Raw genomic sequence first — 13852 nt, 5'->3', positions numbered from 1 at the left:
ATTCACATTAACATGAATACGATATACTCATGTTTTTATGTGTAGTTGGAAGTACCTATGAATCATGAATCTAATATTTTTGTTGAAGTTAAATGGCTTCATTTTAAAACATGCGTTTGGTATAATGTTGGTCTAAAAACACCATTATTGATATCTCCGAGTCTTGAAGAGACATCAACTGACCTTTGCTCTCCCATCTCAAAAAAAAAAAAAAAAAAAAAAAAAAGAAAAAAAAAAAAAGAGATAAATATATAAAATAGAAGTATGACTGTAGGAGGGATTGAATTTTGGCGTCTACTGATTGAATACTGAAACTTCACACCTCATTACACTCGAAGACCACCTTCATTTTCTCAACTCTTTTCATTTCATTCCTTCGTCATTCGTCTTCTTTCTTTCTCGACTTTCTCCCAGTAAGCTCTCTCTTTCTCTCTCCTCCCAAACTATAGCTTTCACAGATAATTTCATTATTCAAGATTTTCGTGTTTAATTTCAATTAACACTTGGGAATTTTGTTACAGTTTGATTTCATGATTTGAGGGTTGGTGTGCAATGGCGAGCGAATCACCCCCATCAAATCCCTCCGACAACAACCCCCCTAATTCAGGTCTTTCTCTATCTTTCTTACTTGTTCTTGATTATTTGTTTGTCAATTTGAAATTTACCCACTTAGATTTTAATTTGATTGAGTAGAATAATTATCCGAATCGTTTGCAAACTGCTTGTTCTGCTCATTTGCAATAAGATTAAGTACTCATTATTCAAGATTGCATGCTCCAATTTCTGGGATTTTGGGGAAGTTTTATTGTTGAATTTGGAGGATTGTAAGTTGTTGATATTGAGCTGAAATTAATCTTTTACAGTAATTGTAATCTTGAACAATTCATTTGGTGGGTGTTAATAAATGGTGGGGTTAGTTAATGACGGTATTGTAATAGGTTTGTTTATTGTATTTGATGTATTCCGTAGTTATTATGCCACTAATGAACATTGGACATTCAAAACTATCTAAATTATCTCAAGATTGTGTCAAGTGAATGTGAAGCATGCTAGACCAGATATATGATATCGACGAAGTAATCGGAAACTGTAATCATCATTTAGTAGAGCCTGATAAGATTCATGTTGTAAAATTTTCAGTTTCAGCAGAAAATTAGCATTTCTTTTAATTTTCTCAGTTAGATATCAGATTTCTGGATGATGCATGGCATAACCTGTAGTTCCGCTGTTATATTCAACGTGAATGAAAAACAATTTCTTAATTTGTTCTAACAAAAGAAGGTGGATGTGCATATCTTCTGCATTAGCTGCTTGGGGATGTTGAAAATTTTGTGCATCTTGGACTAAACTACTGTCTGAATTAATACTGTACTTTTATGATCTTGTGCACTTCAAAAGCTCAAAGAATGTTGATTTGGAATTACATGTTATTTATGTGAATATCAGTGTTTTGACATCCGATCAATTATCCTGCCCAATGGAACAGGCATAGCATCATAGGGACCTCTTCAGTTTTTCTGACCGATTTTCAGGGCTTTTATTCAGTTTGATGTGTGGATGTTGTACATGTACTACAGTTGCATATTATTCATATTCCTTCTGTTCACATTTACAGCTCCGGAACCTGCACAAGCAGTCGAGAATAAACCCCCAGCAACATCAGAGCTTCCTGCAGAAAATTCATCAAAAACTGTATTTGTAAATTCTCAACCTATACGAGAGGATCAGGTTCAGAATGCTATCAATTTCCTCTCTCACCCAAGAGTTAAAGGATCTCCTGTGATTCACCGGAGAAATTTTCTCGAGAAGAAAGGTCTCACAAAAGAGGAAATCGATGAAGCATTCCGCCGTGTACCTGTAAGTAACTCACTTTGTAGTTTGAACTGAAATCTTATAGGGAAAGGGTAAAAGGAAAGTTCAAGATGTGTTAGAAAACTTAATAGTCATTGTGTCTGTGTGCACGTCTTGTCTTGTTTGTCTTTCTTCGTGGCCCTTTATTGCTTGTCATGCAGCTTGACATTCTGTAAAAAATACAGGACCCATCTCCTGCTGTTGCCAGTGGTCAAAGTAGCACAAATCAAGGTAATATACATTGGTATATATGAGTTTAACAACCTTGAAGCAGCTATAATATGTATAAATCTAAGAGGTTGTTTGGACATGTCTAACCTTGTGAATTACATGTTTTTTCTATCATTACAGTTGCACAGCCAACTCCTGCAACGAATATTCAAGCTCAAGTCCCTATGCAAGCTGTGCAGCCGGTGGCTCCAGTTCAATCTGGTGTCATGTCAACAATGGCTAGAAGATTCCACTGGTCGCATGCGGTGCTTGCTATAGGATTTCTGGCCATATCTGGTGCTGGAACAGCTATAGTATTTAAAGTATGATTACTGTAGCATTTCTTAAAATTTTCAAGTGTCTTAATTCTCTATCCGCTACATTTCCCATTTCCTTTTTCTTCTTTGTGCAAGTTTATTTGGTTGTAGAATTTTATTTATTTACAAAATTGTTATTTTTTTTCTTCTTATTGAATTAGCCTTTCAATATGTTGTTAATAATGTGAGATGTTTCTCATCTACAGAATTCTGTCATTCCTAAGCTGAAGTCTTGGATTCGTGGGGTTGTTATGGATGATGATACCAATGAAGAGGAAACAGATAAAAAACCGAGTTTGGCTGAAGAAGCTGCGGCAGCTGCAAAAGAAGCTGCGGCAGCTGCAAAAGAAGCTGCGGCAGCTGCAAAAGCAGCTGCTGCTGCAGCGGCTGATGTTGCAAAGACCAGTCAAGAAATGGTGATCTCAAAGAATGAAGGTTTGTTACTTAAAGTTTTATCCCTCGTATAATTTTCCATTCTTTTGATTTTACCTCTTCCAATTGTATATCTTTTACTAATTTCAGAAAAGAAACACTTTGCGGATTTCAGATCAATGATAAGTGAAATGACAGGATTAGAAGGTGACCTATGGATCTGCTAGAGTTTAATATGTGTTCATATTCGGTTGTGAATTGCTTCTTCTATGTACGTGCAAACACGTTATTTAAATTGTTAGCATGAGAATACTGTCTTTAACTTCTTCTCATAATTATCATGTATTCAATGGGAATTGCAAAGACATTATCTTTTTTTCATGAGTTAAAAGGTAGAATGAGAAGATGATAAGTAAAAAATAATTTATGTTAAGGTTCTAACTCCACTTAATTTCTCTGTAAATGTTTAGCCAGACAGGCGTGTAGGAGCATTTTTTGCAAATGTTTTATAACTTTGAGCACTCTTTTTGTTCGATGGCTTCTGTCATTACTTCATTAGAAGCTTAGAACCACTCAATGTCTAAATAGCTTTCTCTTATCCTTCTCAGGTTGATTTCATTTGTCAATTGGAGTGTACTAAGATTTTAAACATAGTGCGCTACACATTTTGATTGACAATTTGGCATACCAACTGCTTTTGTGTTAGCAACTTATTTCTGTACTTCATTGATCTCCCATTGGTATCTCTTGATTCAAGATTATTAAGATATTATCATCTCTAGTTTTGAATAGTTTGCTTACTTCTGAACAAATGACGAGGATTATGGTGATCATTGATTCATTGATCACATTCTGAATTTAATAGTGGAACAAAATGTCTCCATGCATAAATTTGTGTCAATAAGTTGAAATCTTTACATTCACTTCTTTTTTCCTTTTTTTTTTTTTGTTTTTTAACCAAAAAAAAAAAAAAAAAAATCTTTAACCTACTCTAGCCATCTATGTTCCTTTGATTAAGTTGTTTCTTTTGTCCTTGACATCCTTCCAAAAAATTTGGAGATTTTGTGATAATTTTTGTACTGAATAGTTGCTGATCATTTAATAGAATGAGTGTATGCTTTTGCTTGGTGCAAAATATCCTTTATGATGATGATTTTTAATTACAACCTTCACTATGTTGCATTTACTCATTTTTTATTTGGATTTATTGTTGCATTGACTACTTTCAATCCTACATAAATTTGAATATCTACCTATTGATGTTTAAGGATTATGATGCGGTCTTCTATTGCCATGTTATCTCATATTGCTGTTCATGTTCATATGCCTTTGGCCTGTCAATATTCAGGGCAATCACACAGTGGTGGGAGAAGCAATGTCAGGGAAGGATACCTAGAAGATGGCTCTAAAGCGCGTTCAGTGGTGAGTTGACACTTGGCCTAGAATTTTGATGTTAGGGTTGGATGAGCTTGCAGTTTTCATATTAACCCTTTGTTTTCTTCTTTACATATTCAGCAACCAATGGACAGGAATTCTGAATATGACATGCGATCAGGTGAGGCCATTTTTATGCTTCACTTGTTGATTGCTGAACCCTTTCAATGTGCATTTCAGTTACTCTGTGTATTTTCTTTCTTACAGTGAGGTCGGTTTCACCACCTGCATCAGCTGAGCCTCCTCATCCAAAATCCTATGGGGAGGTTTGTTTTTTTTCTTCTTCTTCTTATGCATAAATTTTCTCAGCATAGTGTGTTGTACATTGTACTCCGTACAGAATTATTATTTTCTCCATTTACCAACTGCTGGTTACTAATTCTTGATTATTGTTGCAGATCATGGCTATGGTGCAGAGAGGGGAAAGACCACCTAATGTCAGAGTAAGTGAATATCATATCACTACATTTTAAACAACTAATTTGGATTTTAGTCTTATTTATTGGCTTAATCTTCAGGAAATTGATGATCGACCCCCAAATCCTAATCAACCTATATCAAACCCAAATCTGGCTCCTAGAGTTAAGGTATTAAATTTTGATATTCATCACTTTGCTTTTTGACAATCTCCAAGTAATTTTGCTAATCATCTCATATAAAAGCCGTGAAAGGACTGCAACGTACATTATCACATGCTTTAAATATTTTTTTCTTTGACGGTTGATGCATAAATTGCTTCTGTATGTTTCTTATGTGAGGAATTTCAGGAATATGACCCAGAGTGAATAAATGTCAATGCATTTGAGTTTTTGTAGTTAGATTGAAATCTAACTGTTAATTGTTTAATTAGCCTTGGGAAGGTGGTCTGCCTCCTAACAACGACAATTCTACGCCTTGGTATGATACCTGGTGGAAGCAAAAAGATAGAATAGCTGAATTTAAAAAGATAGAGAGTGAGCAGTTAGGCTCGGGGTCCAGTGGTGCTGTAAATGTTGGTCCAGCTCAACGCAGGTGGGTCCCACCTCAACCTCCATCTGTATCAATGCCAGAAGCAGCTGCAGCCATTCGACAGGCTAAATCAATTCCAAAGGACTTTAATCTGAGGGCTGACGAAGCACCACAGCCTGTGGAGGGGCTTGATGAGTTGCAGAGAGCTACACAGATGTCTGAATCTGGTGGTCATTTAGATTTGACCCTAGGAGGGGGAAGCTCAGAAACATACTCTAGTGAGATTCAAGAAGAAGAGCAAATTACTGAGATGTGAATAGAGAAGCAAACAGACGGATTCTAAATCTTACCTTATTCATATGTCTCAAGTGCTTTATATGTAATGTGGAGCACAGAGTACATCAAGAATAACAGATTGGTGACTACCAAGTAATTAGTATACTGATGTATCCACAGTATCGGGTTATGCATTCTTTAGTATAGTTCAAAGATTTCCAGTGGAACATCTTCGTTGCAGTCACTCTACGATACGAAATAAAGAGATAATATGCACTTGGATTGATTCCTCTTGGTTTTAGATGGATGACCAAATGTGAGTCGATTTTATGATGAGCAAATCATCCGGTTATCATCTTTTTAGGACAATTCCATTGTACCAATGTATGTCAGGACTATAACTTGGCTCCTAGAATTGTCTCTTCATTGCCTTTACTTCAATTGATTGTGGCTTGTCTAGGATCTAAATTCTTAGGAGGACACGGGCTCAAGTAAATTGTTAATAATGAATCGATATATGTCTTGAACGAATTAATCAAAAAGCTTCATAGAATCATAGTCGATTATTTGTCAAATTCTTTTAAGTTGTCTCTACTTGTACATATGATCAAATTATATACTGTATAATATACCAAGTACACACATATATGAGGTTGAATTGTAACTTGAACCTATTTTCATATTGATCATCTAAGACTTTGACATGAAAATAAGGCATTTTGCTGGGTTGCCGTTTATGCAGTCTTGCACCTTATGAAGTGACTCATGGAACGATAAGTCGAGAGCTTGACATTCATCGAACGCCATCTCACAATTTTTTGGAGAGGATCTTACAAACATATTGTTATTCATATGAGAGTGTTAGAGTTGACAAACCTAAGTCCAACACGGTTAATATGGCTCGAAGACATGAGGTGGGTTTTGAGTTCACCTAATGAAGGATTGAAGTAGATTAGCAATATGTTTGTGAAATGTGGTTATTAAACGGCGCTCTCAATTCTCCAGTTAACGCCCGCAAAAAAAAAAGTTATTTTACAAACATACCCTTATTTTACCACCCTCTCTCTCTAAAGTACTATCACCACCACCACCTCCTCCTCCTCCTCCCTTTTACATACAAACCACCACCATCCCATTACACAAACCACCATAATAATTTAATTTTTTTTTCTTGAAAGGCAAAGGTACTTACTTTTTTTGAAAATCACGGGTGAACGCCGAAAAAAAAATCATAAACTCGCACAGTTATATGTGAAAACGCCCAAAAATTTCGTATAACCGTGTGGGTTTACGAAAATTTTGGGCGGTACCCTGGTAGTTCTAAATGTTTAGGCGTTTGGGTTTGTTTTTTTGGACTATCATGGCAAAACGCCAATTTTTTCATAACACCGCTCGGTTATATGAAATTTTTAGGCGTTTATAAAGAATATCATGGTAAAACAGCCCAAAAATTTCGTATAACCATGCGGGTTTACGAATTTTTTTGTTTTCAACCTTGGTTTTAAAATAAAATGTTTACGGCTTTGTTACATACAAAAAAAATATCACCACATTTTCTCCGATGAATGTCCCTTAATTGGTGGTGGATTAATTTGTTAGGAGGAGAGCGAATGTTCTCGAGTTAGAGGGGAGTACATGAAAAGGGTAAATTCGTCCATTCATTTTAAAATGTGGGCGTTACCCGGTAAAATAAGCCATAAGAACGTCATTTAGCGTTTCACTAAAATTATTAATTAATTAATTAAAATAACATTTATCAGTTCTAGTGATACTCGTAAGTCGTAACTGACAATACCCTCTTCTCTCCAACACTCTCCCTCTCTCATTCGAAAAACTTCCATTTTTTGTTCCTCTTCAATGGTTAACACCATTGCGATTGAGCCTGTGCTTGAGGTCATTTTCTCTCTCCTCTACTTTTCCTTTGATTTTCTAAATGTATTTCTGTTGAATTAATTTTAATTTGATTTGTAAGGCTTTGAAATTCTGGAAATTCTATCGATCCTCAATGTTGAAATTGATTAATTTCTACTAGGGTTTTCCTGAGAAAAGATGAAGTAGAATGTCGCTTTTTGTTTAATTTGGGGGAAATTTAGGGTGATAGGGTTCTTGGACCTTTATGATGATGAAAATTTCCTAATTTTTAGTGCAAACGTTAAACTCCGTGAATCACAGGTTCAAGTTTAATTCTTTGTTACATATCGTTTAAAATATCAATGCACTATTACTTGTCGGTTATTTGATCGTGTATCATATAATTGTTATGAAGAATTGAAGATATATTATTGCATTTTGATCCCATAAGTGTTACTTTGCTAATTATCAGTAACGCATGATTAATGTAGTATGATTTTCCGGAATTTTCACGGTAATCTTATAGTGTTACACCCTATTTTTGCAGAATAGTGTTATATGAAAAGGCTTGTTCTGGCACATGGAATTTTGCCAATTTTATAACAAAGCTGTGGGCTGAGGATTTTACAACTTGATATTTGAATTTAGAGAGATGGCTCCAGCTAGCAAGGCAGATACGAAAGCTGCAGTTGACGCGGCTGCTTGGATGTTCAATGTTGTCACTTCGGTAGGAGTTATTGTTGTTAACAAGGCGTTGATGGCTACATATGGCTTTAGCTTTGGTTAGTTCCTTTATATATCCCTCTTATGGTAAAATGAGGTTGCTGTCTTGCAATGAAAGAATATCATTGTAATAAAGATAAAGTGAATTAGCTTCATAAATTTCTGAAGTTTGCTTTAGCAATATCATGACTTGTGTTTATGCGACTGCAAACTGTATAATATTGATGTTGGGATATGTTCATATTACAATCGAATAAAGGGATTTATCAAGACAGTTAGTAAAAGTCCTGCTGCTTTATGATATCATATTTTTAATAACCAACTGCTTAGATATGAACAAAATTATTAGTATGACATTTGTACGTGCTCAACACATGTAAAAAATGCATGTTGACCATCAATTGAATTCTAGTCTGAGATTATTTGCTGTTCTCAATATCGAATTGTTTGGCAGGTGTTCTGTTTGTGACTTCTCATACACATGTTTTCTCATAAATGAACACTATTGTACATGCATATCAATGAGCAGATGAATATTTTAGATAGAAAGACGAAACGTTTGGTAGGGTGATCAATATGGATGTGTTCAAACTTCAGAGACTTGTCATGGTTGAGCTATCAGTTATGGTAGAAGTACAACATATTAAAAGGAGCACTGCCTGTATGAATGTGGTTTCATGAAGATATTTTTTAATGATGATTAGTCTCTGTAATGTTTGAGAAGGCACTGTTGGAGCGTTTGGAAAGATTTGTTTGTGGAGTGTATTACCCAAGCGTTTCATTACATCTCCTTTTTTTCAAACCCATTTCACTTTTCTGTAATAGGCCATTGATTTATTGTGATTGTATATGCTCTTCCATGCTTACTTAGTTGAGTGAGAGAATATGCAGCTTCTGGTGCTTGTTCTCCTTTACCTCTCAACCTCTTAAGTTCTGATAGATTCAATGGTTCAAGGTTCATGTTAGCTACATATATATTTATGATTTTGCATATATGTTATATGCAGTTTCACATTCATCATTTTCCTTACATTTTAATGACTTTATTAACAACATTTTGCAGCAACGACCTTGACTGGGTTGCATTTTGTCGCCACTACTTTGATGACGATTGTTCTTCGCTGGCTTGGATTTATACAACCTTCTCATTTACCTCTGTTGGAGCTGTTGAAATTTGTCTTATTTGCTAACTTTACAATTGTTGGCATGAATGTTAGTCTTATGTGGAACTCAGTAGGTTTTTATCAGGTGAGAGATCAGTTTGGTTATATCTTCTGTTTTCAGTACTGATACTACAGTAAACTTAAGCTTTTAATTCTCAGATAGCAAAGCTGAGCATGATTCCTGTACTGTGCCTTTTTGAGATCGTGTTTGATAGCATGCAATATTCCAGAGACACCAAGCTCAGCATTGGGCTTGTGCTGATAGGTGTTGGTGTCTGTACTGTTACTGACGTGAGTGTAAATATGAAAGGTTTTGTAGCAGCGTCAATTGCAGTGTAGAGCATTGCTCTGCAGCAATATGTAAGTTCAAAATCACTTTCATTGCCATGTAGACTCCATCAACAGTTACTTCATGATTGCAGAGTTTCCACTGGCTGTGACCTAGGTTTAAATTTTTGATACTGTATTTGCTTGTATTTACTGGATATATATATATATATTCTCTGTTTTAGGTAATTGAGCCATGTTGATGGTTTAAAATTTTGATAGGGTATTTGATTGTATTTTGACTATTTACTGGATATATATATTCTCTGTTTTAGGCAATTGAGACACAAGGATCAGGCGACACAATCTGCTCACAACAACTCTCTTTGAGCCTTGTTCTGTTTGGATATGGTACTAATGGTAGTGCTGGATGTTGTATACATCAGAAAGAGGATTATAGACTAGTCATGTTTTATATTCTGTTTGTGGTAAACTGATGCAATGGAAAAGCCAGTATCTGGATTACTTGGTTGGAGGGAGAAATTCTGCTTTCTCCTTTTTCCTTCGTCATGTTGGCAATTTGTTACTATGTAACAAGGTTCTGGTTCCTTTAGTTGTATGGTTCCTTTTCTGTGATTGGACTCTAATGGATTTGTCGCGCATTGAAGCTTGGGAAAGGTTTATGAAATTGATATATTTTAATGATTATGTTATGAACTGGTTTAAGGGGAGTGGCATTGAAGCTGATTGGGAATTAATCAGAGCTGTTGTCCAGCTTTTTAGCTGGAAATGGTGATGAAGTGAACTTCTATTATTGAGGCATTAGTTTATGTATTAATGTTCATGGTATTGTATATCGGTATTTATATTATGAACTGGCTTAAGGGGAGTGGCATTATAGTTTAGTTCAATACTCCAATATTATTTTGTTAGTAATATACTAATATCTTCTCTATCTTGAGGAGTTGAGGAGGAAGGTAGTTAGAGGTGAATGAGAATCGAAAATGCTATAAATAAGGGAGAGTAAGGAAACAAGAGGCATTTAGAATATTGCATTTATAGCTTGGTAGCCTTGGTTTGTTTAGCTTTAGGGAGTGATAAGGCCACTCAAAAACTTGATATTCTTTTCTTCTAATTTTCTGTAATTCCAGGATTTTCAATCTAAATCTCATTCTTGTACCTTTTATTTTTGTTATAAAATATGACGGTTCATAATATATTACAAGGTTTCAGAAGGCTTGTTTTTACTGGCCAGATGCTTTTTGGTATTTAATTTTTTAACGGATGGCTTTGCAGATTTCATAGCTTTTGTTAGGAAATTCTTTTTTCTCCAATTCATGGTTTATTGGGGCTTGTCGAGATGTAGATCAAGTATTGTTTGTGCTTGTTCCTATTCTCTGATCTTTATGTTTAATCATTAGATTTCATTTGCCGAAGCAAATCATATGTTGTATTTATAGTAAGATTTCCACTATCATGCCAACTCATCTGTTCGCAGACAATGGACAATAGGCTTCTTTTCAATTACTTTTACTTTATGGTACTCTTGAAAGATAGTATTCTTTTTAATTGAAGTATTGGAGCAGACTTGCATGAGATCTGCTTGTCAGTCAAGAATGGTTTCTCTTCATCATTTGTATTCCATTTTAGCTTTCTCTTATCTTATTACTAGGGAAGGCAGGAAGCTTTGATAGAATGTAGACTTTCTAGAGTTTCTACTTTGTCATACCTTCTTTGTTGCTTCTATTATTAAATTTTAATGTGTTGTGTATGCAGTCATTTTCTCCAAAAGAAGTATTCACTCAGTTCATTCAACCTCTTGGGCCACACTGCACCAGCGCAGGCTGGAACCCTGCTTCTACTGGGTCCGTTCCTGGATTACTGGCTGACAGATAAGAGAATTGATGCATTCAACTATACTACATGTGGTAAGTAGACTTTTATTCCATATTCAGAACAATTTTTTTCCATTTGAATTTGGAGAGGGGTTTATTTCAAATTTCATTGTTGGTTGCTGCTGATGGGCGCTATCCTTGTCATCCTTCTTTATGGGCTGCTTAAGGAAGCATGCAAGGTGTGGAACCTGGCAAGAGTTTCCTTGTAATTTCATGTGCTTGACTCTATTTGACCAGGATGCCTGTAGCTAATTCCACTTATGTAAAGTTATGATTGACAGTTTAGTTGGAATAGTCTTATACTAGCTGAAGCTGGACTATTATAACTTGTGCTATGTGCAGTATGTCATATATGTGGCTCTAGTTATCTGAAAACTTCCTTGAGTAAATTGTGCTACTTATCTTGTGCACCTTTTTTTTGCATTTCTTTCTAGTGTATATCTGTGCTTACCTTATCCCCGGAATAGTGAGGTACTGAGGTGCAAGTGTGACCCCACTTATGGGATTAAGGCTTTGATTGATTGAGGTGCAAGTGTGAGACTGAGTTTCACAGTCTGATACATTCTATACTCTGTTAATGTTCTGCCTCTTCTGCTTATCCTGCTGCACCTGTATTGCAAAACTTTTATGCTCCAAATGCACACTGATGGAACAGTTAGGTCTCAGATTATTGTTTACTGGCTCTTTGTACGAGCCTGAAACTTCATTTAAATATTGGAGTGAATTAACTCAGATGTAATATATCTATATTGGAGTAGAAACTTTTTGTGACGTACTTCGTATATCAATTTGTTGCTGTCTGCTGATATCAGATATTTATTTTCTTATATTCACCTATATATCCATTTCTTGGTTCCTGCAGGTGTTAATTATTCTTTCATGCATAATTGCAATTGGAACAAACCTGAGCCAGTTTATCTGCATCGGTAGATTCACTGCTGTGTCCTTCCAAGTACTTCGCCATATGAAGACAATCCTTGTTCTAATTCTAGGGTTTGTCTTTTTTGGGAAAGGAGGTCTGAACTTACAGGTGGTAGTAGGCATGATGATAGCTGTATTAGGGATGATCTGGTATGGAAATGCCTCATCAAAGCCTGGTGGAAAAGAGCATCGAAGCCATACAACGCCCAAGCAAAGACATGGACAAGATTACAGATGATGAAAAAGTCTATTAATAAGTTCTATGTATACAAAGCCTCGACCATCATCAAGTACATAGGATGAGTCTGAGATTTCCGGTCACTTTAGATTTTCTGAGGAAATATATTTGTCAATTATTCATTTTTATTCTTTTGTAGGCTCATTTATTTTTACTTCATTTGAAGAAAGTCTTTCTTCTCAGATCAGGTTTGATATGATCTGTGGCATTTTGCAGTCAGCTTCTCTGTTTTTTTTTCAACTCCATATTTTCTGGGGATTCCATATTTCCATAATGCAATATTTAAATGAAAATCGGTTGAAGATGTACCCTAGACTAATAAACATGAGGAAACCAACACGTCTAGTAAGCCTACATCAGTGCACTTGTGTTAATGTACCAGATATCTCAATAACAATATAATGACTATCTTGGCCATATAAGTAAGTTATAGTGGGTTTATTATTATTTGGTGATAATTTGTTATTTAAGTATTGTCATACGAAGTATTAGTTGAGTTTTTTTTTTTTTTTTTGGTTTAACAAAAATAAAGCATATTTATATTATTAAAGAAATGCAGAACCAAGAGGCCTCATTGGTCCAAGACCGGACTAAAGACTGGAATTTTCAAATTCAAGAACCGAAGTCCGGACTGGTTTTGCTCGGACTAGACTAGTTTTCCTTCTTTTCTATACTTTTTATTATATTTTCTTTTTAAAAAAAAGAAAAAATAATAAAAAGAAAAAGTCATAAGGAAAATGATTATTTAATGCCTATTTTGAACAAAATAACTCATAATTTGAAAATATTTGTATCATATTGAACATAAAAAGTAAAAATTACGAGAGTTTTATTCATAATTTTAAACAAAAAATTGATCGAACCAAGACCAGCTTTTAGAGGTTTTGGATGGGACTAGATTGAAGACCAGATTTTTAAATTTCTCTACCCAGAAATTGGACCGGTTTCTTCGATCTAGTCTGATTTGAGGTCGGTCAAGTCCATTTTACTGGGCCGATTTTTGAACACCCCTACGTCCAACACCTCATTACTCAACCTACATTAAATGTCTCTAAATTATTTAAGTTACTAAATATTGTTCAATTAAATCCACCAAAAAGAAAGATATCAACAATTATTATTGTATATCATTTACAACCATTGGAAAAGGAAACAATATCAATAAAATAAATTTATAAATAATTCAAATAACTCAGTACTTGGGGTATATGAAACCTCATTCCTCCACCTACAATCCTACATTAAATGTCAATAAAATTATTTTTGCTACCAAATATTTTCCAACTAAATCCATCAAAAAAAGGAAAGATATCAACAATTATCATTTTATATCATTTTTTTGAACCAATCAACTTATATCATTCTCAGAATCACAATCATTCATGC

The 13852-nt window shown here is 34.9% G+C and overlaps 1 protein-coding gene and 1 pseudogene across 2 annotated transcripts; both read left to right on the top strand.

Annotated features, from left to right (window-relative positions):
* The first annotated feature begins 35 nt into the window (after nt 1-35).
* On the top strand, nt 36-5985 carry LOC110686645 (peroxisomal membrane protein PEX14-like). Of its 2 annotated transcripts, XM_021863248.1 has the most exons (13): nt 36-413; nt 522-607; nt 1616-1857; nt 2037-2082; nt 2203-2384; nt 2585-2813; nt 2901-2957; nt 4099-4172; nt 4266-4305; nt 4392-4450; nt 4583-4627; nt 4703-4771; nt 5035-5985. In XM_021863248.1, exons 2-13 carry the CDS (start codon nt 553-555, stop codon nt 5446-5448), a joined length of 1512 nt encoding a protein of 503 aa, XP_021718940.1. In that variant the 5' UTR covers nt 36-413; nt 522-552; the 3' UTR covers nt 5449-5985. The 2 variants fall into 2 exon arrangements, with proteins under 2 accessions (XP_021718940.1, XP_021718941.1); XM_021863249.1 differs by lacking the exon at nt 2901-2957 and having other exon boundaries at nt 38-413.
* A 1181-nt stretch (nt 5986-7166) lies between these two features.
* Nucleotides 7167-13470, top strand: LOC110686738 (annotated as a pseudogene).
* The last annotated feature ends 382 nt before the right edge of the window (nt 13471-13852 follow it).

Source organism: Chenopodium quinoa, unplaced genomic scaffold (genome assembly GCF_001683475.1).
Source record: "Chenopodium quinoa cultivar QQ74 unplaced genomic scaffold, ASM168347v1, whole genome shotgun sequence".
NCBI classification, from domain to species: Eukaryota; Viridiplantae; Streptophyta; class Magnoliopsida; order Caryophyllales; family Amaranthaceae; genus Chenopodium; species Chenopodium quinoa.
This window is presented reverse-complemented; position numbering and strand designations above follow the sequence as displayed.